The sequence below is a fragment of the Mytilus edulis genome, chromosome 7, assembly GCF_963676685.1.
Source record: "Mytilus edulis chromosome 7, xbMytEdul2.2, whole genome shotgun sequence".
NCBI classification, from domain to species: Eukaryota; Metazoa; Mollusca; class Bivalvia; order Mytilida; family Mytilidae; genus Mytilus; species Mytilus edulis.
In genome coordinates this window covers 20,063,317-20,088,903 of record NC_092350.1, presented here as the reverse complement: position 1 = coordinate 20,088,903, position 25,587 = coordinate 20,063,317, and the positions used below count along the sequence as shown (strand labels likewise).

The 25,587-nt window shown below is 31.4% G+C and overlaps 1 protein-coding gene across 1 annotated transcript in view; it reads right to left on the bottom strand.

Annotated features, from left to right (window-relative positions):
* LOC139480976 (FAD synthase-like) overlaps nucleotides 1-24,865 on the bottom strand; it is a 31,052-nt gene extending 6,187 nt beyond the window's left edge. Inside the window, exons 1-7 of the mRNA XM_071263974.1 lie at nucleotides 24,497-24,865; nucleotides 23,083-23,177; nucleotides 21,879-22,002; nucleotides 21,454-21,566; nucleotides 18,408-18,548; nucleotides 15,345-15,493; nucleotides 14,719-14,807 (exon numbers count right to left, since the gene is read on the bottom strand). Coding sequence (XP_071120075.1) covers nucleotides 14,719-14,807; nucleotides 15,345-15,493; nucleotides 18,408-18,548; nucleotides 21,454-21,566; nucleotides 21,879-22,002; nucleotides 23,083-23,177; nucleotides 24,497-24,605 — 820 coding nt within the window. The 5' untranslated portion in view covers nucleotides 24,606-24,865. The remainder of the gene's footprint in view (nucleotides 1-14,718; nucleotides 14,808-15,344; nucleotides 15,494-18,407; nucleotides 18,549-21,453; nucleotides 21,567-21,878; nucleotides 22,003-23,082; nucleotides 23,178-24,496) is intronic.
* Nucleotides 24,866-25,587: the final 722 nt, after the last annotated feature.

Below are 25,587 nucleotides of genomic sequence, written 5' to 3'. Positions count from 1 at the left end.
TTTCTGACAAATCAACTTTTATTATAAGTATCAATCTTAAAACACATATTCCCAATAATCCTAGTAAGAATATTTTTGTTATAAAAATATGATAAATGGACCAAATTCTTTGAATCATGCTTTATCTGACCTGGGATATTATGAAAATTCTAATGTGAAAGGTTGTATACAGAAAATATTTCATGAAAAATATTACTTTTATAAAATAATGCAAAAAAACCAAACATTTTCAACCCTATTACTATGATCACATGTCATTATAAAGGTAGCAATGTAGGTTACCATATTCATATTGCAATTTTTAGAATACATGTAATAAGCACTGAATGATTATGGATTTATTTTGTGTTAAAACTAGTGTTGTCAACGGTTAACCGGTTAACCGTTCGAACGACTGAATACTGAATACCAAAAATGCTAACCGGTTAACCGGACTTTTTTTCAATTTTAATAAATTTGATATAAATTTGTATTGAAATCATTAAATAGTTGTGTTTTCTTTAAAAATTGTGGTCGTGGTAATTAATTTGACTGATCAATTGTCCAGTATATTGATTGGTATTGTTAATCCAACAATATAAAATTAATTAGAACTTGTCTCTCAGCTCGGGGCAAGATCTTAAAGAAACATAATTAGTTTCATGTTTTTTTAACAGTAATTTTTAATCGGTAATACGATTAAATTGTACGATTTACTTCATTATTTCATTTTTGATCTTACATTGTGTAGAACTACATCTGAATGTGCAATATACGTCGGGCAAGTCCTTGTCATACTTTAAACTAAATGCTAACTCAAAACTGTAAAAAGCAAACCAACATGAATGTAATCAATGTATACTTGATGGTGCGAATATCAGGATTAATCAATTTTAATTGAAACACCTCGCATTATTTTTGGAGACAACAAGACAAAATGGAAGAATCATCGGTTTCAGACATATTCAATTCTACGAGATCAAGACGTTTTTGTTTTTCCTTTTTCAATTTGAAGTTAGTACAAACGCCATAGTTAAGACCGTGTATTTGATTATTAAAAGTCAAACTTCGACAGGAATCTTCAAAGACAAGCCTTATAAAACCAAAGGCCAAACTTCAATTCATTGTATTATAAAAACGTAAATGTATGACTTGGATGGGCTGTAGTCACATTCATACCGACACTCATACCACATCTTCTTATATCGATGTGTAGGGTACTATAGATAAGGCCTTCAAACATTAACCTAAACTACCGGTTAACCGGTTAATTGGTCGAACGATTATACAAGTAACCGGTTAGGCAAAAGTATACGATTTGACAACACTAGTTAAAACAATCTGTGTCAAAATAAAATCTTTCTTAAAATGCTTTATATATATATTAAGTTGGCAAGAAATAAATCAGTTTCCAGTTTCAAGGCTTTTTTTAAAACAATAATAAATAACATTTAATATTATAGAATTAAACGACTTTTTAAAGGAATTAATTGGTGTATAAACTAGATCAATTCACTCACAAATAAAAGTCCAAAGGTCCTTTGTGATATGTTTGTGAGTGACTATGGGTTTATACACCCATAATTATTTTTTTTAAAGCGATTAATCTTTATAATTCTTTAAAATTGGAGATAAGGAATATATTTTTCCACACTTGTTACCTCTATCACACGAAAATTGTATATTTATGTCATTGAATAAGGCCTGGCTCATGAATATATTTGTTGGTTAACGCAAAAATATGTACTCAATGAAACCTGCACTATTTACGTTCATCAAACATCTGTATCATTTAGTCTCTGGCAGATAGTTGTTTCATTGACAGTCATAGCACATGTACATTTCCTAATTTTATATTTAAGAGCAAGAACTCATACACATATCAACAATTGGCTGACTGTTTTGGTAAAACTGAATAGTTTTTAGACCTTGACATCCTAATATTTATGCAATGTCAGATTTTCTCTATCTTTAAAGGTGTACAATATAATAGACAATACTTGTTGGTTGACAGTCGGGATCAAGATACCAAAAAAATAATTTTTGGTCAAGTTTGGTTTGAAATGGCAGACTATAGTTTCAGAGGAGAATATTTTAGTTATACATGTAGTAAATGGAAGAAAATTTGACAGATCCAATGTTTGAAGAAAAGATCACATGGCCTTTCGACAAAATATTTTGTCTACTTTCTTAATCTACCTATTCTTTCAATACAGACTGATGTCTTAATTTTGGTAAAACTGAATAGTTTTTAGACCTTGACATCCTAATATTTATGCAATGTCAGATTTTCTCTATCTTTAAAGGTGTACAATATAATAGACAATACTTGTTGGTTGACAGTCGGGATCAAGATACCAAAAAAATAATTTTTGGTCAAGTTTGGTTTGAAATGGCAGACTATAGTTTCAGAGGAGAATATTTTAGTTATACATGTAGTAAATGGAAGAAAATTTGACAGATCCAATGTTTGAAGAAAAGATCACATGACCTTTCGACAAAATATTTTGTCTACCTTCTTAATCTACCTATTCTTTCAATACAGACTGATGTCTTAATTTGGACAAAGATAAAACAAGATTGAAATATATCCTAGTATTCTACATACATGCATCATAAAAAACTAAGAATAAGAATACAGTACATCATTCCTCTGAAATTAACTGAATGCATGTATATCATAAAGTGTTTTCAATCATAAATTAAAGTATTTAATTAAATTATCTACAGGAGCATATTATTCTATTTCAAATATGAATATCAAACATACCTTGAGAATTACCAAACATTATATATAAGTCATATTGACTTTATATGATATGGTCACAATTTATTCACAATAAAATAGAATACTGATTGTGAACTTAGTATACTGACACTAACTGCATGAACATTATATACATAGTTAAAAAAAACCATGATTGATGCCAGGTAAGTGAAACATATAGTAAATAAAAGAATGATTTAACACCATACAGATGGTAAATAATTATCAATAATTACCGTATAGAACAGGTGAGACATCTTACCTGTAATATTACCTGACATCACTATCACACGTCAATCCTTTAATCTGTACTTAAATCAAGGACTGATGTCTTAATAAGGACAGAGATAACTTTAGAATGTAGAGAAACCTTATATATATGGGTTATATCAAAAACATGTATAAAATTAATCTGAAAATAGAAGGTTATTTAGCTTGCACTCCTGAATGCTCAACTCTGTTTCATCATGTGTAATGAATACATTAATGTTTTTACATCCATTTCAATGATTTGTCATCGACTGTGTTTTGAGGCCACACTAAATCAAATCTTCAGTATTTGAAAAGTACATTAGAAACTATAGTTACTCTTTATAACTCACTGTCACCTAATTAACCAGTGCAGTTATCTTGATTTCTTCAGAGTGGACCTGATTTAAACTTCCTTACTCTCAACTTTTACTACCTACTTCCCAATTCCCTTCCCTCTACTCTTACTCCCCTCCTCCTTACTCCTAGAAACCAGATGCTCCGCAAGGCGAAGCTTTATACAACCGCAGAGGTCGACCCCTGACCAGTTGGGGCAAGTATGGACACAACATACATCTCTGAATTTTGTTTGTGATTAAATAGTTATTAAATGACACAGCATAGGTTTCTGACATAGAATGAATGTGGTCTAATGAATTAATAAAAATAATGCTTTTGAGCAATTCACTATGCTGTGCATGAATATTAATCCCCTCAAAAAAAAAAATATTTGAAGCATATTTTTTAATTTCTGAAATCTGAAACGAGAAAAATTGTGCTCCCCACAAATGAACTAACAGCTACAGGTAATCATCTCAAGACAATCCTCATTTCTTAATACATAATTTTAAAGCAGTGTAAGGGAGGTAATCAAAAATATATCTAACAGTATTCTGTAAATGGAATTTGATTACCTCCCTTACACAGCTTTTAAATTGTCTAAATTGTCCTTTAACCAGAAATACCCTTGGATTTCCCCCTTTTTGCCACTAATTGCTAAATGATTTGAGCCATAACCCCCATAACCATCCCTTTGTATGTAGTATGGAAACTTGTGGTATAATTTCAAAGAGATTTATACACTTAAACACAAGTGATTAACTGGAAACTACAAAAATGCTTATTTGGGCCCCTTTTTGGCTCCTAATTCCTGAACCTTTAGGACCATAACCCCCAATAACAATTACCCAACCTTCCTTATGTGGTTATAAACAGTGTTAAAATTTAATTGATTTCTATTTACTTGTACTAAAGTTAATATCTGGAAATCATTTGTCTTTGGAGGACGCCGACACCACCGATGTGATACCAATATACGACCAAAAATATTTTAATTTTTGTGGTTGTATAAAAATCAGTGCAAAAAACATTCTATAACTATTTTTACTCTTCCTCTTCCCCAGTTCCCCCTATCCCTATGTTCCATTACCCTTTTGAAGACATCCCCTCTTCTTTATAATGAATTTATTAGCATATACTAGGACCAACTTTTTAATAAGGAGGGGGAGAGGGGTCCTGATCCCGAAATCCGGAATTTAAAGAAATTTAAATCCTGACATCCTGAAATTCGAAAAATGAATTCCTTGATCCCTTAAGTTATAATACAACCATTGATTTTCCCCTATTAATCTCTGTTGAATTTGCACTTTCCCCTTGTATTTTTGTCCATCTGATGAGTTAAGCCTTTTTCAACTGATTTTTATAGTTCGTTCTTATGTTGTACTGTTATACAACACTGTCCCAGGTTAGGGGAGGGTTGGGATCCTGCTAACATGTTTAACACCGCCACATTATTTATTTATGTGCCTGTCCCAAGTCAGGAGCATGTAATTCAGTGGTTGTTGTTTGTTTATATGTTACATATTTGTTTTTCGTTCATTTTTTTTATCTAAATAAGGCTGTTAGTTTTCTCGTTTGAATTGTTTTACATTGTCTTATCTGGGCCTCTTATAGCTGACTATGCGGTATCGGCTTTGCTCATTGCTGAAGGCCATACAGTGACCTATAGTTGTTAATGTCTGTGTCATTTTGGTCTCTTGTGGACAGCTGTCTCATTGGCAATCATACCACATCTTCTTTTTTATTGTTTCAAAAAAAGAAATACTTGGCATGAGTAAAGTTTTATCCTGTCCAGTACTATAGAAAAAAAATTCACATAACATTTCATTGCATATAAGAAAATAACCATCATTGGAAGTTAACTAATCAAATTTCTCCCCTTATCTAACCTGTGTACAAGATTTAGGACCATGTAACCACAAGTTTACAAAATATTCTATAGAAACCCCAAGTAAAAAAATAATGGTGCTTTGAAATACCCAAGACATATGTTTATGACACAGAAATATTTTACTGCAATAAAATGTAGGATTAATTACCTACAACTGTCAAATTCAAGGGAATATTTTGTTCCGACCTATTTTCGTATACAACCCGATGTGACGTACCATGATTTGGTGGTATTACACCTAAAGGATCAATCCTGAAATCCCGATATATCCAAAATAAAGGTCCTGCCCCCCTCCCCCCTCAATAAGCATTTCCTAATATTCTGTTTCTGCAGAAAAAATAATCTTGAATCAACTTTTCACTTGTACAATAGCAATGTTTGATGGCAAGTCTATTTGATATTGTAAACTGCAAAATTCATTCAAATTTTTTCGGACTAACCATTTTCAAAATTTTAAGAATTAAAACTGCCTTGCAGAGATAATCCTATAAAAGTTAAAAGATAACTCTTGCTTCACTGTTCAACAAGTACCTGTATTGGTTAGGCTTATTTGTCATTAAATGTAATTCATACATTTGGAAAGTGATTTTTCTTATGTATTTGTGTATTTTGGTGATGATCCTTTTGATTTGAACTCTTTGTGGGTGTCATCTCCTGACATGACCGGTCATCATAATAACACAGATGTTGGTTCTGATAACTTAAGAATCATATAATAAGTCCAGAATCATTAATTTTGTATACATGTATTTAAATCAGCAATAATTCAAGTCACTCAGTCTAATCATTTATTTGTCCAACTAAAATAGGTCATCATTTTAAGACACACTTACTCTTACTTTGAACATTCTTGATAAAATATTGCTCATTAACTGATTAAAGAAATCACTCAATTCTCCTGACTGATGTAGTTTTAAAATATCAATAGGGTACATGCATATATATGTATATTCATGTATTGCAAGAAGTGAGACTTTAATATAAAAATATTGAATCTACATATTTTCTGTTGTCCTGAGGGAACATGATAATTTTGCCACTGGATATAAGCAAATAAATAATCAATCAATCAAATAATCTGTGGTATATAAACAGGGGTTTCATTATTCTAATTTTAAATTTGGGTGAAAACCTCTAGCATAAAGAATTATACAACCAGAAATCATTTTAATAAATTTTCAGATGTTCTATCGATTACATTTTTCAAGTTTACAGTGCTGTATAAAATCAATAGCTATTTGATATAAAGCATGTAAAGTTAGATTTAATTACCCAATCTTTACACATACTTTTTATTAATTTTCTCAGTACCAGCATGTTGTACAAGTGCATGTTGGTACTAAATCTAAATCTGTGAATAAATCATATTGATTGTAGGTTCACCTACTGACATTTGATTACAAATGCAACTTTTACATGTCATTGAATCATACAGATGTCATTTGTCAAACAAAGTACTTGTAAACAGTCGATTATTTTTCTGTTCTATTAAGACTAGAAAAAAGCATAAAAACATAAAAAATTCTATAAGCAATGATTATGGGAATTAATTTCAACACTTTTATCATTTAATGTTGACATTTAAAATTATGTTTCTCTGTACAAAGGTATTTTTCATGACAACCAAATATGATTTTTATGGAACTTTTTTCTGTAATACTATATGGTATCCTTGACCCACTTAAAGTCACTTAATACATATATCAGCATACATTATAGTAACATGCGGAATCACTGCACTTAGATTGATGAAAATATGTAATTGAATTCATTATGTCAATTATTTGATGAAAATAGAAAGTAACATACAAGCTTTTTTCATTAACTTAATAGGTGATTTAGACTTTTATTTAACTTTTAAGGTGTAACACCACTAATTCAGGCCCGGCCAGAAAGCACATACCAGAAAGTAGTACATCTTTAACACAAAATAGTTCCTACGCATGAGTGTAACTTTCAAAATATGTAGAATATTTAGGTATTTTTGGTATCAAATGAAAGCTGAAGGACTGGTGATCATTGTAGAACACTTTTGGACTTTTAATTTTGAATAGTAAAAAAACTGCACTAAATTTTAAAAAGAGGGTACATTTTGTCTGTTTGTCAGATCTGAAGTACCTGTTTTGGTACATCTGAAGTTCCGGGAACCAGTTCTTTCTTATATGCAATGTAAGGTATGTTGATTTTTTCAGTACAAGACACCATAAAGTGTTGCTTTGAAATGCAATGATTGCCACTTTATTTGAACTTTAAATAAAAGAGGTGTGCCTGCTTGAAACGGAGGAATTTAACATAGAAAGCAATGGGACCATGAATTAGTGGTGTACTTCCTATTACAGAGAATCACCAGAAATCCAATTTTTAGAAGTTGTACCTATTCCAATGAAAATAAGTCAAATAGGATGTTAGTAATCATGTCTAATCATCTTTTTTGGGTCAACCGTCCTGCTTATGGGAAATTTAAGCTCTTAAATTGGCATACTCAAATATGTTAGCCTTTTATGGTCATACAACATGCATGCAGTTAAGACTTGACTCCAAGTTCTCATTTTTGCATTTTTTCTGATTCAAATCAATAAAACATGTATTTTATGACTTGTTTATGGAACAAAATAGCTCTTGGTCAAAATAATCTCATGATTTTTCAAGTTTTTTTGTTTTTCTTATGGTAGCCTTTTACAATCTAGGCAAATGGTATATACTCATATAAGAATTCTTAAATCTCACTGTACATGTAATTTTGGACCAGTTTAGCAAGTTATCTAGCTGAGGGATATATAAATTGCTCTTATTAATCTATGTTTTACCACAGAATTATATTTCATGCAAAAAAAAAGCCTTTTTTTAATTTCAAGAAAAAAGGGGGGATAATTTCTCATTTATGTCTTAAGTTTCGACTAATGTATTGTTATTTAATGAAGAACCTCTGATAAAAATATGACTATTAGTAAGCACATAGCTTTTCTAATAGAAATTAATAAATAAAACAATGATATTGAGAATAAAAAAAATATATTGGCCAATGGTAATATACATATGCAGTTTTCTTTGAATAACCCATATGTTACTACCAGTCCAATTTGAGCTTTAAATTAATAAAATAGTATTTGGACTAAGGCTTTATATGTTTTTTATTGCTTGAAATAGATCATAGAATGAAATAAAGTAATGCTCAAGTCAATATAGCAAGTTTGGTTCTGTTATAGGTGTAACACCACTAATTCAGGCCCGGCCAGAAAGCACATACCAGAAAGTAGTACATCTTTAACACAAAATAGTTCCTACGCATGAGTGTAACTTTCAAAATATGTAGAATATTTAGGTATTTTTGGTATCAAATGAAAGCTGAAGGACTGGTGATCATTGTAGAACACTTTTGGACTTTTAATTTTGAATAGTAAAAAAACTGCACTAAATTTTAAAAAGAGGGTACATTTTGTCTGTTTGTCAGATCTGAAGTACCTGTTTTGGTACATCTGAAGTTCCGGGAACCAGTTCTTTCTTATATGCAATGTAAGGTATGTTGATTTTTTCAGTACAAGACACCATAAAGTGTTGCTTTGAAATGCAATGATTGCCACTTTATTTGAACTTTAAATAAAAGAGGTGTGCCTGCTTGAAACGGAGGAATTTAACATAGAAAGCAATGGGACCATGAATTAGTGGTGTACTTCCTTAAAATAATTGTATCAACTTTTACTTCTTTGAAAGTGATGCAAAATGTTGCAAGACAAATCTTCTATATTCATGCTGTCCCACAAATATCCACATTAATAGAAACCTTTGTAATGTTTACAGTAATAAACTAGAGGCTGCAAAGAGCCTGTGTCGCTCACCTTGGTCTATGTGCATATCAAACAAAGGACACAGATGGATTCATGACAAAATTTTCTTTTGGTGATGATGATGTGTTTGTAGATCTTACTTTACTGAACATTCTTGCTGTTTACAATTATTTATATCTATAATGAACTTGGCCCAGTAGTTTCAGACGAAATATTTTGTAAAATTTTACAAAATTTAACAAAATTTAATGGAAATTGTTTAAAATTGACTAAAAAGGGCAATAACACCTCAAGGGGACAATTTACCATTTGTTTCTTATTTGTAGATCTTACTTTGCTGTACATTATTGCTGTTTACAATTTATCTCTATCTATAATATTATTGAAGATAATGACCAAAAACAGCGAAATTTTCTTAAAATTACCAATTCAGTGATAGCAACCCAACAACAGGCTGCCTGATTGGTCTCAAATTTCAGGGCAGATAGATCTTGACCTTATGAACAAGTTCACATTCGTCAGATTTGCTCTAAATGCTTTGATTTCAGAGATATAAGCCAAAAATTGCATTTTACCCCTAAGTTCTATTTTAAGCTGTGGTGGCCATTTTGGATGGTTGGCCAGGTCACTGGCTAATTTTTTCGAATAGATACCCCAATGATGATTGTGTATAAGTTTAGTTAACTTTGGCTTAGTAGTTTCAGAGGAGAGGAGAAAAAGTTAAGGACGACGGACTATGATGACGGATGACGGACGCCAAGTGATGAGAAAAGCATTCAATTATGAAGATTTTGTTCGTTCTTATGAAAATTGTTTACAACAGCAATTTAGACGTCCGACGTGCTAGTTTCGTCTGACTGATTTTTTTTCACAGATCATTGAAAATGTTAAGTTTATGTGATACTTGTAGTGAAACCTTCAAATCACAGACTTTCAACATGAACTCGATCATAAGTTGAACAGTCAAGATATTTAAGCTATAATGTTCACTCTTTTTGAAAAGAGGATTACATCCCTCAAAATATATAGTATGTTCACTTTACAATCATTTCATACACTAAATATAGTGGTCCTATCTATTGCTTATAGTATCTGAGAAATAGACCAAACAAAAATATCATATGTCCAATAAACTATGAAATTGGGGGTCAACGTTAGATAAAACCTGCCAGTCTGGCATGTACATTTATTTAACAATAATTCCATACAGATATGGACTAGACCCTATAACTTTTACCTTTATCACTGATCCATGAAATGAGTTCAAGGTCAAGTGAACCTTACCTGACATATATGTAGATCTTGCAAGGAACCGATATATATACCAAATAATATTATTCTGTAACTCATAATAAGAGATTCTATCATAAGTGTTTAACACAGTAGACCATAAACATCATGAATTTGTAATGGAGTTACTTCTTTATGCACTCATAACTGATACAACAACTTTTAGTTAAGTAACTATAATAATTACTTGTATCTCTTAGTCCAAAAGGTTATCAATAAAGAAATAAATGGGGAATGTGTCCATGGGTAATGGATTATGCCCCTGCTTGCATATACCATTATTAGGGGGCATAACTCTAAAACTTGATCTGTATTTTGTGGTAATAAGCATTGTATTTAAGTTTCATAACATTTGGTGGAGGCTAACTTAAATTAGAGAACGAAAACATATATTTCAATTGGTAAAGAGGCATAACTCTAGATTGGTAAAATTGCCAAATACAAACTTGATCTGTGTTTTGTGGTAATAAGCATTGTATATCAAGTTTCATAACATCTGGTTGAGGCAAATTTATTTTAGAGAAAGGAATTCTTCCATTTGTAAAAGGGCGTAATTCTAGAATGGTAAAAGTGACGCCACCAAAATTCAAACTTAATCTGTGTTTTGTGAAAATAAGCATTGTATATATAGTTTTCATAACATTTGCTTGAGGCAAACAAAATTTAGAGAATTGAAACCATAAAAATATTGAAAGTATTGGTTCTTTCATAAGATGGTCAACTTTATGCCAATGCTGTAGTTAGCATCAACAGTCAAGTTATGTATGGAATATAAACAGATCTCTGTATTAACTAGAAAACCTGACTAGACATAACACTTGTAATAACTAGTGTTGTCAAATCGTACACTTTTGCCTAACCGGTTACTCGGATAATCGTTCGACCGATTAACCGGTTAACCGGTAGTTTGAGTTGGTGCTTGCAAGCCTTATCAATAGTACCCTACACATAGATATAAAAGAAGGACGAAAGATACCAAAGGGACAGTCAAACTCATAAATCTAAAACAAACTGACAACGCCATGGCTAAAAATGAAAAAGACAAACAGATAAACAATAGTACACATGACACAACATAGAAAACTAAAGAATAAACAACATGAACTATAAGATGTGGTTTGAGTGTCAATTTGGCAACCTTTCATCCAAGTCATAAATTTACGCTTTTAGAATTGAAGTTTGTCCTCTGGCATTATCAGGCTTGTCTGTGGGGATTCCTGGCGAAGTTTGACTTTTAATAATCAACTACACCGTATCAACTATAGCGTTTGTACCAACTTCAGATTGAACCAGGTGCTCCGCAGGGCGCAGCTTTATACGACCGCAGAGGTCGAACCCTGAACAGTTGGGGCAAGTATGGACAAAACATTCAAGCGTGATACAGCTCTGAATTTGGATTGTGATCAAATTTTTGACATTACATGGGTTTTTTTACACAAAACAAATGTCAAGATTTTACAAATCAATTAAAGATTTCTTCTTATTTAAATCTAAAATTAAATAGTTGACACAGCATAGGTTTCTGACACAGAATGAATGTGGTCTAATGAACTTAAAAGTTTTTTTTTGCCTTTGAGCAATTCACTATGCTGTTGAATATTAATCCTCTCAAAAAAATGTTTGAAGAAATTTTCTTTTTATTTATGAAATCTGAAATGAGAAAAATTTAACCCCCCCCCCACTTTTTTCACATCCCCGTTTCCCTTTTTCCAAAACTGATATCAATTCAAATTTCTAATGGAGTTTGCAACAATAACTACTCTTTTAAATACATCATAAAATATTAAAATGTAAAATAAAGTGCTTGTTATCACTGAATGGTAAAGATTGGTTGGTAGTAAAAGTGAATATACATTGTTTATTGTATAAAACAATAAAAAAAAACTTCATCAGCAACATTTTATATTGGCAAATTTCCAATGAAGTTATTTACATAAAGTTATTGGCAAATAAAAATAGAAAATGACACCATAGTCATGTCTGGCAAATTTCCAACATACATTATCTAAAACATTTTAGATAAGATAAGGAAAAAAAGCTTCATCAGCAACATTTTATATTGGCAAATTTCCAATGAAGTTATTTACATAAAGTTATTGGCAAATAAAAATAGAAAATGACATCATAGTCATGTCTGGCAAATTTCCAACATATATTATCAACTACTATTCTATACAAAGAAAGATAACTCCACTTGAAAATTAATTGCTATTGCACAATATTGTGCAATTAGATATTTCTTGCTATTGTGCAATACTGTGCAATTGAAAATTTCTTGCTATTGCACAATACTTGATATGGAATCCTGATTTGGACCAACTTGAAAACTGGGCCCATAATCAAAAATCAAAGTACATATTTAGATAAAGCATATCAAATAAGCCCAAGAATTTAATTTTTGTTAAAATCAAACTTAGTTTAATTTGGACCCTTTGGACCTTAATGTAGACCAATTTGAAAACTGGACCAAAAATTAAGAATCTACACACACAGTTAGATTTGGCATATCATAGAACCCATTTATTCAATTTTTGAAGAAATCAAACAAAGTTTAATTTTGGACCCCCATTTGGACCAACTTGAAAACTAGGCCAATAATTAAAAATCTAAGTACATTTTTAAATTCAGCATATCAAAGAACCCCAAGGATTCAATTTTTGTTAAAATCAAACTAAGTTTAATTTTGGACCCTTTGGACCTTAATGTAGACCAATTTGAAAACGGGACCAAAAATTAAGAATCTACATACATAGTTAGATTCGGCATATCAAAGAACCCCAATTATTCAATTTTTGATGAAATCACACAAAGTTCAATTTTGGACCCTTTGGGCCCCTTATTCCTAAACTGTTAAGACCAAAACTCCCAAAAATCAAACCCAACCTTCCTTTTATGGTCATAAACCTTGTGTTTAAATTTCATAGATTTCTATTTACTTATACTAAAGTTATGGTGCAAAAACCAAAAATAATGCTTAATAGGGCCCCTTTTTGGCCCCTAATTCATAAACTGTTGTGACCTCAACTCCAAAAATCAATCCCAACCTTCCTTTTGTGGTCATTAACCTTGTGCTAAAATTTCATTGATTTCTATTTACTTATACTAAAGTTATTGTGCGAAAACCACGAATAATGCTTATTTGGGCCCTTTTTTGGCCCTTAATTCCTAAACTGTTGGAACCAAAACCCCCAAAATCAATCCCAACCTTCCTTTTGTGGTCATAAACCTTGTGTCAAAATTTCATAGATTTCTATTCACTTAAACTAAAGTTATAGTGCGAAAACCAAGAAAATGCTTATTTGGGCCCTTTTTGGCCCCTAATTCCTAAAATGTTGGGACCAAAACTCCCAAAATCAATACCAACCTTCCTTTTGTGGTCATAAACCTTGTGTTAAAATTTCATAGATTTCCATTCACTTTTACTAAAGTTAGAGTGCGAAAACTAAAAGTATTCGGACGCCGGACGACGACGACGACGACGACGACGACGCCGACGCCAACGTGATAGCAATATACGACGAAAAATTTTTCAAATTTTGCGGTCGTATAAAAATAAATTAAAAAAAACTTCTTGATCTCGTAGAATTGAATATGTCTGAAACTGATTATTCTTTCCTTTTCACTTGTTGTCTCCGAAAATGATGTGGAGTGTTTCATTTTGAGTGATTAATTATGAAAAAGAAGATGTGGTATGATTGCCAATGAGACAATTCTCCACAAGAGATCAAAATGACACAGAAATTAACAACTATAGGTCACCGTACGGCCTGTTTCTTTACTTTGTTTGCATGTTACTCGTACTATAAGTATGCATTGAGTACATTCACATTCGTTTGCATTTCAAAAAGTATGAGTTTGCATTTCGTTTAAAGTAAGACTAAGCCTTGCACGACGGAGGTTGCACATTTAGATGTAGGTTTACACAATATTAGATCAGAAACGAAAAAATGAAGAAAATCGTATTTAATCGCATCACTGATTTAAAGTTACTACTAAAAAAACATGTATACTAATTATGTTTATTTAAGATTCTGCCCCGAGCTGAGGGACGAGTTCTAATTAATTTCATGTTTATAGGATTAACATGATTAACAATAGCAATCAATTTACTGGACAACTGATCTGTCAAATTAATTACCACGACGACATTTTTTCAATAAAACCTAACTTTTTAATGATTTCAATTCAAATTTATATAAAATCTATCAAAATTGAAAAAAAGTCCGGTTAACCGGTTAGCGTTTTTGGTATTCGGTCGTTCGAATACAATGAATATACTGTGATTTTAATTTTTGCAATATTGAGAACAATCCTGTTTAATTTATATAAAAGATTTCAAAATTTCGAATCTCCAGTTCTGAAAGTGCTTGATTAAGACAGAACTCACAATAAATCTTTACAAAGTTATTTACACTTACCTTTAGGAAGGCTCTCAGTCAAGGTGTGACAAGCATCATCTAAATCTTTCTTTGTCTCAGACTCAAGTACTAACTTTACTTTGTAGTAACTATAACAAAACAAAAGAACATTTAGTTCTAAGTATTTATGGTTTTAATACCCAATAACAAGGAACCTCACTAACACAAACTTTGTCATTATTCATTGGTTTATTGAATTAATTTAACCTGTCTTAAAACACTTTAATTATTATGTCAAACATAACAGAAATTTTGATTATTTTTGGCACAAAGTTTTAAAAAAAATAATATGCTGTTCCTGAGAAAATTGGGACAAAAATTTCATATATTGCCTTCATGTGTCAGAATATATCAGAGTTCAAGAAACCGAAAGAGGAATTTCAATGAAACTGCATCAGACACAGTAAGGCATGCTCACAAGAAGCTTGATTTCAAATTTCAGTAAGTCTTGATGACTTTTTTGTGTAGTTTCTGAGAAAATTGTGCTGAAAATTTCATTGGCCTAACGGACAGACATTTTATTGGAGTGTGGGGTATGCATACACTTCTCTGTATCAAAACTTCATTTCCAAGATTTATTTAAAACAGTACAATTGATCTATGACATATACTCAACAGTAACATACCTATTATTGAAATCAGGATAAGACCCTAGGATAACTGTATTATTGTGTTTACTGTCTACAGTGTTCAGGATGTCAGCTATTGATACCTCATCTTTGTCAACATATATCTCTCTAGTGTAAAAATCTTTTGAAGGGTTTTTAAACAAATGCTAAAACAGAAACCAATCAAAAATAATTTCAGTAGAAACAGCTGATGAAAATATGTAGTATCAATAAAATTGTAGATGGCTGGACAGAGATTTAAAAATGTTTTTATTGTGTCTCTATGGAGCTATCTCTAAAAGTTTTCAGGATGTTAGTCAAAAACAATGAAAAGTCGCCAAAAATTAGCCTTTTCTGGATAATAATAACACATGACTTTGTCTTAACGTTTTGAAGATCAGACGTTTCATAACCTTTGATAAAGGTGAAGAATTGGGCCAAAAGAGAACACTAAGTGAGGTGCACATTCTTAATTCATATACATATATTTTATAAAATCTTGGTAGAAAATTACAGGAAATGATTGCCAAAAACAGACACTCTCTATTGAGATTGCAGCTGAAAAAGACCTTATGCTCACCATCTATAAATTTTGGAAAACAAATATTTACACTTAGTGTACATGTGGTGCATGTTTTCATAGCTTAATGGTTCTGACTTGATAATACAGGAGAAGATTATCACAATAAAACAGGTTGCCTCTTTTCTGCCTGTTCATAAGCCAAATTTGCTCTTTATGCAACAAGGTCAATAATGCATAATCACTCATGAAATAGAGAATGAAAAAGGCATTGTTAAAAGGATCATTAAATTTAAAACAAAAAGTAACCAGATGCTCCGCAGGGCGCAGCTTTATACGACCGCAGAGGTCAAACCCTGAACAGTTGGGGAAAGTCATTGACACAACATTCAAGCTTGATACAGCTCTGGATTTGGATTGTGATTAAATAGAATGAATGTGGTCTAAGAACTCAAACTTAAAAACTTATAATTTTTAAATTGGACATTTACCTATTATGGTCCAATATCCAAAATCTAAATACATGGTTAAATTCAGCATATCATAGAACCCCAAGAATTCAATTTTTGATGAAATCAAATAAGGCCAGGATTTTTTAATTTGTTGGTTTACGGATCTGCCGACCCGATTTTGCCGATTTCCAGAATAAAATTGACTTTTCATGCTTTTTTATTCCCGCCAACCCTAACAAATGCATTATCCCTGAAAAATAATTAAAATATCCTTTTTTTATGAAATGAAATGCATTAATCACTAACAGAATTGATAACACTTTCTGTTGTGAAAAAATGAAACTTCCAGTTTACGTTTCTAAAAATAGACAAATCAACTACTAATGACCTTGAAATGTCGTTTGTGCAAATAATTTTGCGGAACGAAACCTGTGTTTAAAACCAATTACACGATAAGTTCGTTTCCCTTATTTGTCACCAGTCCGTAAGATGCATCTTCTCATAGAAATAGACTTGTCCAAATGTGGTCAGGTGGATGTTCAAGACATCAAGTTAAAGTACTGAATATTAACAAATCATTTGAAATTTTCTTGTTTCATAGATAATAAAAAAAATTCATCCATTTGGATAAGAAATGGGAATGCATGACAACAGATTAACCCGATATTCTCGTTTTTCCAGTGGACGAGTCTATTACGTTTTTGACACGTGTGTACAACGTTTTTACATTTATTTTCTTAATCAGTTTTCGTGCTTGAAGATCATTATTCACCAAGTTTTCTGGAATTGATTAACAGCTACGTAAATCTGTTTTTCTTATTTGTGAAATGGCGATTTAATTTCGTCTTTGTCCGTGCACCCCCTTTTTTTTACGGGAAATTATTAGACAATGTCATGCGATGTTTATTACAGCTGAGCAATAATATTTCATCGAACTAAAATTTAAGAAATGATGACAAAATAGCATAACAAACATGTTATTAGAAAGGTGAAATATATATTTATTTTGCATATCAGTTTTCTGTCTTGAAAGATATTTTTTTTCTTTTTTTTTCCGACCAACCGACCAGACTTTTTCAGGGAGAAAATCCGTAAACCAACAAAATAAAAAACTGTGGCCTAATGTTCAATTTTAGACCCTTTAGAACTCAATATGGACAAATTTGATAACCGGGCCCAAATATTAAAAATCTAAATACATGGTTAGATTCAGCATATTGAAGAACCCCCTATATTCATTTTTTGTTGAAATCAAACAAAGTTTAATTTTAGACCCCTATTTGGACCAACTTGAAAACTGGGCCCATAATCAAAAATCTAAGTACACGTTTAGATTCAGCATATCAAAGAACCCCAAGAATTCATTTTTTGTTAAAATGAAATTAACAAAAAAAAGATTAATTTTGGACCCTTTGGACCTTAATGTAGACTAATTTGAAAACAGGACCAAAAATTAAGAATCAAAATACACGGTTAGATTTGGCATTCCAAGAACCCCAATAATTCATTTTTTGATGAAATCAAACAAAGTTTAATTTTGGACCCTTTTGGCCCCTCATTCCTTAACTGTTGGGACCAAAACTCCCAAAATTAATCCCAACCTTCCTCTTGTGGTCATAAACCTTGTGTTAAAATTTCATGGATTTCTATTTACTTATACTAAAGTTATTGTGCAAAAACCAAGAAAAATGCTTATTTGGGACCTTTTTTTGGCCCCCAATTCCTAAACTGTTGGGAACAAAACTCCCAAAATCAATCCCAACCTTCCTTTTGTGGTCATAAACCTTATGTTAAAATTTAAAAGATTTCTGCATACTTATACTAAAGTTATTGTACGAAAACCAAGAAAAATGCTTATTTGGGCTCTTTTTAGCCCCTTATTCCTAAACTGTTGGGACCAAAACTCCCAAACTCAATCCCAACCTTCCTTTTATGGTCGTAAACCTTGTGTTTAAATTTCATAGATTTCTATTTACTTATACTAAAGTTATAGTGCGAAAACCAAATGTCTTCAGATGACGACAACAATGACACCAACGTCATACCAATATACGACCAAAAATTTTTCAATTTTTGCGGTCGTCTAAAACTAAATCATTTTTTACCTACCTCTAATGTGATAAATGATCTTTCTAATAACTGCGGTACTCCAGGGAAGATATAAACATTTTTAATAGTAACTAATGGGAATTTGTTTTTCTGTCCTGTCTCTGGGTGATAACCATACACTGTAGTTGCTGACTTTGGTACCTAAAATATATTTTTCTCATAAATTCTTTCCAATTCAGTTATGTTTGATTAATATTATGCACGTTAAACAAGGAAATGGAAATGATTATGGAACATGCTAAAAAAAATGTTCAGAAGAAAACATTTATATATTTAGCTACATGTCGAGTAAAAGTGCTTTTACTGGTAACTAGATTGAAAATGTGTCCCATGGACACAGATAATGCCTGCTCTTTCATATAAGGTTAGCCCCTAAGGTTGGCCCCTAATTCCTAAACTGTTGGGACCAAAAACCTTAAAATCAATCCCAACCTTCCTTTAGTGGTTATAAACCTTGTGTTAAAATTTTATTGATTTCTATTTACTTATACTAAAGTTATGATCTGGAAATCATCCGTCTTCAGATGATGCTGATGACAACGACAACGACGTGATACCAATATACGACAAAAAAAATTTTGCAGTCATATAAAAATGATGCCACCAAAATTTGAACTTGATCTGTATTTTGTGGTAATAAGCATTCAAAGTGTATAAGTTTCATAACATTTGGTTGACGTACAGAAAGACTTAATGCCTCCTCCGTTTGATGACAAGGACATAACCAGGTGCTCCGCAGGGCGCAGCTTTATACGACCACAGAGGTCGAACCCTGAACAGTTGGGGCAAGTATGGACAAAACATTCAAGCGTGATACAGCTCTGAATTTGGATTGTGATCAAATTTTTGACATTACATGGTTTTTTTTTACACAAATCAAATGTCAAGATTTTACACATCAATTAAAGATTTCTTCTTCAAACTTTTTAAATCTAAAATTAAATAGTTGACACAGCATAAGTTTCTGACACAGAATGAATGTGGTCTAATGAACTTAAAAGTTTTTTTTCTGCCTTTGAGCAATTCACTATGCTGTTGAATATTAATCCTCTCAAAAAAATGTTTGAAGAAATTTTCTTTTTATTTATGAAATCTGAAATGAGAAAAATTTAAACCCCCCCCCTTTTTTTCACATCCCCGTTTCCCTTTCTCCAAAACTGATATCAATTCAAATTTCTAATGGAGTTTGCAACAATAACTACTCTTTTAAATACATCATAAAAAATTAAAATGTAAAATAAAGTGCTTGTTATCACTGAATGGTAAAGATTGGTTGGTAGTAAAAGTGAATATACATTGTTTATTGTATAAAACAATAAAAAAAACTTCATCAGCAACATTTTATATTGGCAAATTTCCAATGAAGTTATTTACATAAAGTTATTGGCAAATAAAAATAGAAAATGACATCATAGTCATGTCTGGCAAATGTCCAACATACATTATCTAAAAACATTTTAGATAAGATAAGGAAAAAAAGCTTCATCAGCAACATTTTATATTGGCAAATTTCCAATGAAGTTATTTACATAAAGTTATTGGCAAATAAAAATAGAAAATGACATCATAGTCATGTCTGGCAAATTTCCAACATATATTATCAACTATTATTCTATACAAAGAAAGATAACTCCAATTGAAAATTAATTGCTATTGCACAATATTGTGCAATTAGATATTTCTTGCTATTGTGCAATACTGTGCAATTGAAAATTTCTTGCTATTGCACAATACTTGATATGGAATCCTGATTTGGACCAACTTGAAAACTGGGCCCATAATCAAAAATCAAAGTACATATTTAGATAAAGCATATCAAATAAGCCCAAGAATTTAATTTTTGTTAAAATCAAACTTAGTTTAATTTTGGACCCTTTGGACCTTAATGTAGACCAATTTGAAAACTGGACCAAAAATTAAGAATCTACATACACAGTTAGATTTGGCATATCAAAGAACACATTTATTCAATTTTTGATGAAATCAAACAAAGTTTAATTTTGGACCCCCATTTGGACCAACTTGAAAACTAGGCCAATAATTAAAAATCTAAGTACATTTTTAAATTCAGCATATTAAAGAACCCCAAGGATTCAATTTTTGTTAAAATCAAACTAAGTTTAATTTTGGACCTTTTGGACCTTAATGTAGACCAATTTGAAAACGGGACCAAAAATTAAGAATCTACATACATAGTTAGATTCGGCATATCAAAGAACCCCAATTATTCAATTTTTGATGAAATCACACAAAGTTCAATTTTGGACCCTTTGGGCCCCTTATTCCTAAACTGTTAGGACCAAAACTCCCAAAATCAAACCCAACCTTCCTTTTATGGTCATAAACCTTGCATTTAAATTTCATAGATTTCTATTTACTTATACTAAAGTTATGGTGCAAAAACCAAAAATAATGCTTATTTGGGCCCCTTTTTGGCCCCTAATTCATAAACTGTTGTGACCTCAACTCCAAAAATTAATCCCAACATTCCTTTTGTGGTCATAAACCTTGTGTTAAAATTTCATTGATTTCTATTTACTTATACTAAAGTTATTGTGCGAAAACCAAGAATAATGCTTATTTGGGCCCTTTTTTGGCCCTTAATTCCTAAACTGTTGGAACCAAAACTCCCAAAATCAATCCCAACCTTCCTTTTGTGGTCATAAACCTTGTGTCAAAATTTCATAGATTTCTATTCACTTAAACTAAAGTTATAGTACGAAAACCAAGAAAATGCATATTTGGGCCCTTTTTGGCCCCTAATTCCTAAAATGTTGGGTCCAAAACTCCCAAAATCAATCCCAACCTTCCTTTTGTGGTCATAAACCTTGTGTTAAATTTCATTGATTTCTATTCACTTTTACTAAAGTTAGAGTGCGAAAACTAAAAGTATTCGGACGACGACGACGACGCAGACGACGACGCCAACGTGATAGCAATATACGACGAAAATTTTTTCAAATTTTGCGGTCGTATAGAAATCAATCACAATATTCCATTTTTTTTTTCAGCTTGAAAAAGCAGTTGATATTATTATTCAAGTTACCATTGCAAGTTTCATTTTAGGTGAATCCAATGATGCAGGCCCAAAGTATTCTTTACACAACTCCACTAACACAGGGTTTGGTTCTAAAACATCATCAAAGGCTTTAGCTATACCTACAACAAATACAGAAAAACTATGCTATATTTGCTTCAACAGTGAAAAAAGCTATATATATACATGCAAACTGAAGGATATTATCAAAGTTACAAAAAAGAAGTTTTTGGTGATATCAAATTCTTGAATTTCAATGACAATGAATATAGTTTACAGAAAATATAACCTGAAGATAAATATGATAAAGAATTCCTTCATGAAAAATGTCTTCATTCAATTCAAGATGATTATATCCCCTATCTTGGATTCTTCATAGTTAATTAAAAAGTGCAACTACATACAGATGAAACTCATTTTAGAAATATTTTCACCTTCAAAAGTTTTGTCATCATGTGTTGGTCCTATACCACCAGTTGTTATTACATGTGTGAATGACTTAGAAAACAACGAGACTTCACGAGCAATGGTATCCAAGTCATCTCCTATCACAGATATCTAAAATAGAAAAAAAACAATAGCAATTGAGAATAATAACATTCATATACAGTATTTCTATTCTTAACATTCTATGCATGCCATTTGGTTTTCTGGTGGGGAAAATCATTGGCAATCATACCAAATCTTCTTATTTTTATAACATAGTAGCATTCTCTACATTTATCATATAAGCAGTTCATAATAAGCAAGCACACAAGTACAAGTCAAGATGTACCACATAAATTTATATATATATTGTGTATAATTATCAAATTGAGGAATGCTACCCTGTAATACAAGAAAATTATTTAAGAAACAAATGTTTATAATACAAATAGGAAATAAGAAACTCCCTGAAATTAAAGTAAAATGGTCCAATTTGTGTATTTAACATACATTTACAGTACATGCATATTGAATAAGTAAATGCGGGTGTATGTGACAGTGACATCAATAATTTAGCCATAGGCAAGTATCTCTTCCATGTATATGTTATGTTTTATTTCAGCACGAGTGTAGATGAGACGTGAATAAAATAAAACAGCAACTACCGCATATCTCCCATCATCCATCAAAGTTATCAATATGTTGCATGGTTAAAATAGCTTGTGAGTGCCTAACCTTCTCACTTACATGACTTACATATCTTGCTTAATGAAATAAAAAAGCTAGAAAGTAAAAATCAATTCACTAAAAGCACTTGTACATATTGTTATTGCCAGTGACAAAATCACAGGAAAAAATACTTTATTTCCTCACCTTTCTTTCAAAATCTTTTATTTGGTTTATTTTTGATAAGTGTATTGACAATTTTTTCAGTAGGAGTGAATATACCAGAGTGTCTGTGTTCTCCCAAGAATTGTCTAATAGCACCATTGAAATTAACAATTACATAAAAGTACTGCTTTTCCCAAAAATACAGCACCATGTGATGGCCCTTATACTTTCTACATGTATTATTAAATCATCCAAGATAGCACCATGGTTAAACAATATAGCATCAGGGTACCATCGTGCTTTAAGGCCCTTGGTATAACACTGAGAACTACTGTTCCATCAGAGGTTATAACAAACTATACATTTTATATAAAGGTATACCTTTTTCACTTTGACACCAAGAGAGAACAAATGTTTACAGATAAAGTGGGAATTTGTGTCTTCTGTTTGTCCTTTGAGAATTTCATCACCAATAACTGAAATTAAAAAGCTTTAATGTTTATAGATTAATAAATGTAATAACCTGGTGGAGCTTAATTGTGCATAGTTCATACATAATGAATTTTATCATCCAAAATGCACATTTTCATTTGTCCCTGTGATCTAATTTATATGGTTCATTGAATTAGATTAATGAGTTTAGGGTCAGAGTTAAGATCTCAGATATTTAAAAATGACCTGCATGTAGTTATGTGATTTGGTGAAATGATTGGTCTTAAGTAAAGCAGACTTCAGAAAAAGAAGGTCACCTAGAGCTATTTTTTTTTTTAAGAATGTAAGTGGACCAAATATTTTATTAATTAGTGACAAGAAGTATGAAGAAGAGACAAGAAGAAAAGTTTTATAGAGACAAGACTTATTAAGCAACAAGAAAACAAATTTAGCATTTTTTAATGTACATGTATGTTAGTTATTCTATTACACTGATCGAAGAAAAATAAGTGTTTTTTGTTTCTCGTTTTTATATAGATCGATTAGGCCACTGGTGTTCCTGTTTGAATGCTTTTACACTAGTAATTTTCAGTGATTTTTTAGGCCCTTTATAATTTGCTGTTGGGTGTGAGCCAATGCTTCGTGTTGACATGGTTGAAGACCGTACTTTGACCTATAATGGTTTACTTTTACAAATTGTTACTTGGATCAAGAGTTGTCTCATTGGCACTCATAGTCATACCACATCTTCTTATATCTTTTTAGATCAGCGATCAGGAAAAAGTTTTTTTATTTTTGTTAATGAGAATTAATAATGTTTAATATAATATATTTACTGTTTACATCATATATTTGTAGTGCATAGTCATGATAGTGAATGAATGAAAAAGGGGGGAGTTCTTTAATTTTATAAGCCATCCCATCTGACAGCACATCGATCAGTTATGATCCAATCAAGCATCTTTGAGAAATTGTTATTACGTACCCTTCTAATTAAAGACACTGTGATTCTTCCTGAATTTTCAGAATATTTTTTTTCAAATATTTAGAGTTCAATTTAATATTTTATAAAGTATTTTGTGACAGCTGTTTGTATTTTTCGGTTTTCTTTAGCATTTTAGACCTTTTAATTAATAGGTCATAGTCTTTTTAATTAGTGTCCACATTTTTGCCAGTTTTTTTTTACTGTTTTCTTCTCTCTTGATTTTTTTTACTACAACTTTTAAGGCCTGAAAAGTATACATTTGTCAATTTTATACCATATACATGTTTACAAATACCACACAGTTTTTCTCATCTTTTCTTTTTACATAAGTCATGTATTTGAACTGTTGAACTTTTAACATATATCAGATTTTCTCACCTATTATTCCAGCTGAGCATTCACTATTGGTTGACATTCTTCGACCTACAATGTGGTTAACTGTAATTTTCAGTCTCTTACACGCTGATATTCGTGAAAACCTATTCATCTGTCACATTTTCATGTTTCATCATATAAACACATGAACAGCACCTTCTCAAAGTCTTGTTTCGGAGGAAAAGTTAGAGTTATCGCCCTTCAATTTGTAACTTATAAAGATGTGTTATAAATGACTATAAGGCTGTTTGATCAACTTTGCAAATTGTTATTGCAAAAAGGGGAAGTTTGTTTTTCAATCATTCAAATGACATAAGGTCCATATACATGCCCTCAATCAATATTAATACATTAATTACAATCTTGAGTGAATCGTCCAATAACCAAAAAAACTTTGATCAGTAAATAAAACCACAAAACCCCAGTTAAAGGTATCGATCTCCTGACTATGATATTTTTATTATGTAGAACTTTGTATATTGGGCGTTCAACTAATACTTATAGTAAGACTCTCTCGTTATTTTTAACAGTAAGAAATATTCCTACTTTTTCACTTTTTCTGACATTATTTTAAGATGGTTTTTCTGGCCGATATGGTTTCGAATTTAGGGTTTTAGATGGGGGTCCTTCAATCTGTATTCTTTAATTCTTTGGGCCATTTTTCTATATTCTTTATACTGCTTGTCCATTATCCTCTATTCCTTATATCTAAGCATCTCTTAATGCTCTATATTTTTCCCAGTCCGTTGGTCTATTTTTCTCAGTCTATTCATCATGTTATATTTTTTGTCTATTAACCCTATTCCCTATTCCTCAAACACCAATCCACCGTCCTCTTATATAACTGATTCTGAAAGCAGAAAATAAAACTGCAATACCCTAGCTAGAGGTATTGATCTGAGGCTTGACTATAACTTGAAAACAATATAGATACAATTATACACGCTCTGCGTTATGACCATATAACTATTGAAATATAATTTAATAAGCCTTTCTCGTCATTTTTCACGGTAAAACATATTCCTACTCTTTTTACTTTTTCTCACATTGATTTGAGACTTTTCTCTGGATATGTTCCGGATTTGAAGGTCTCC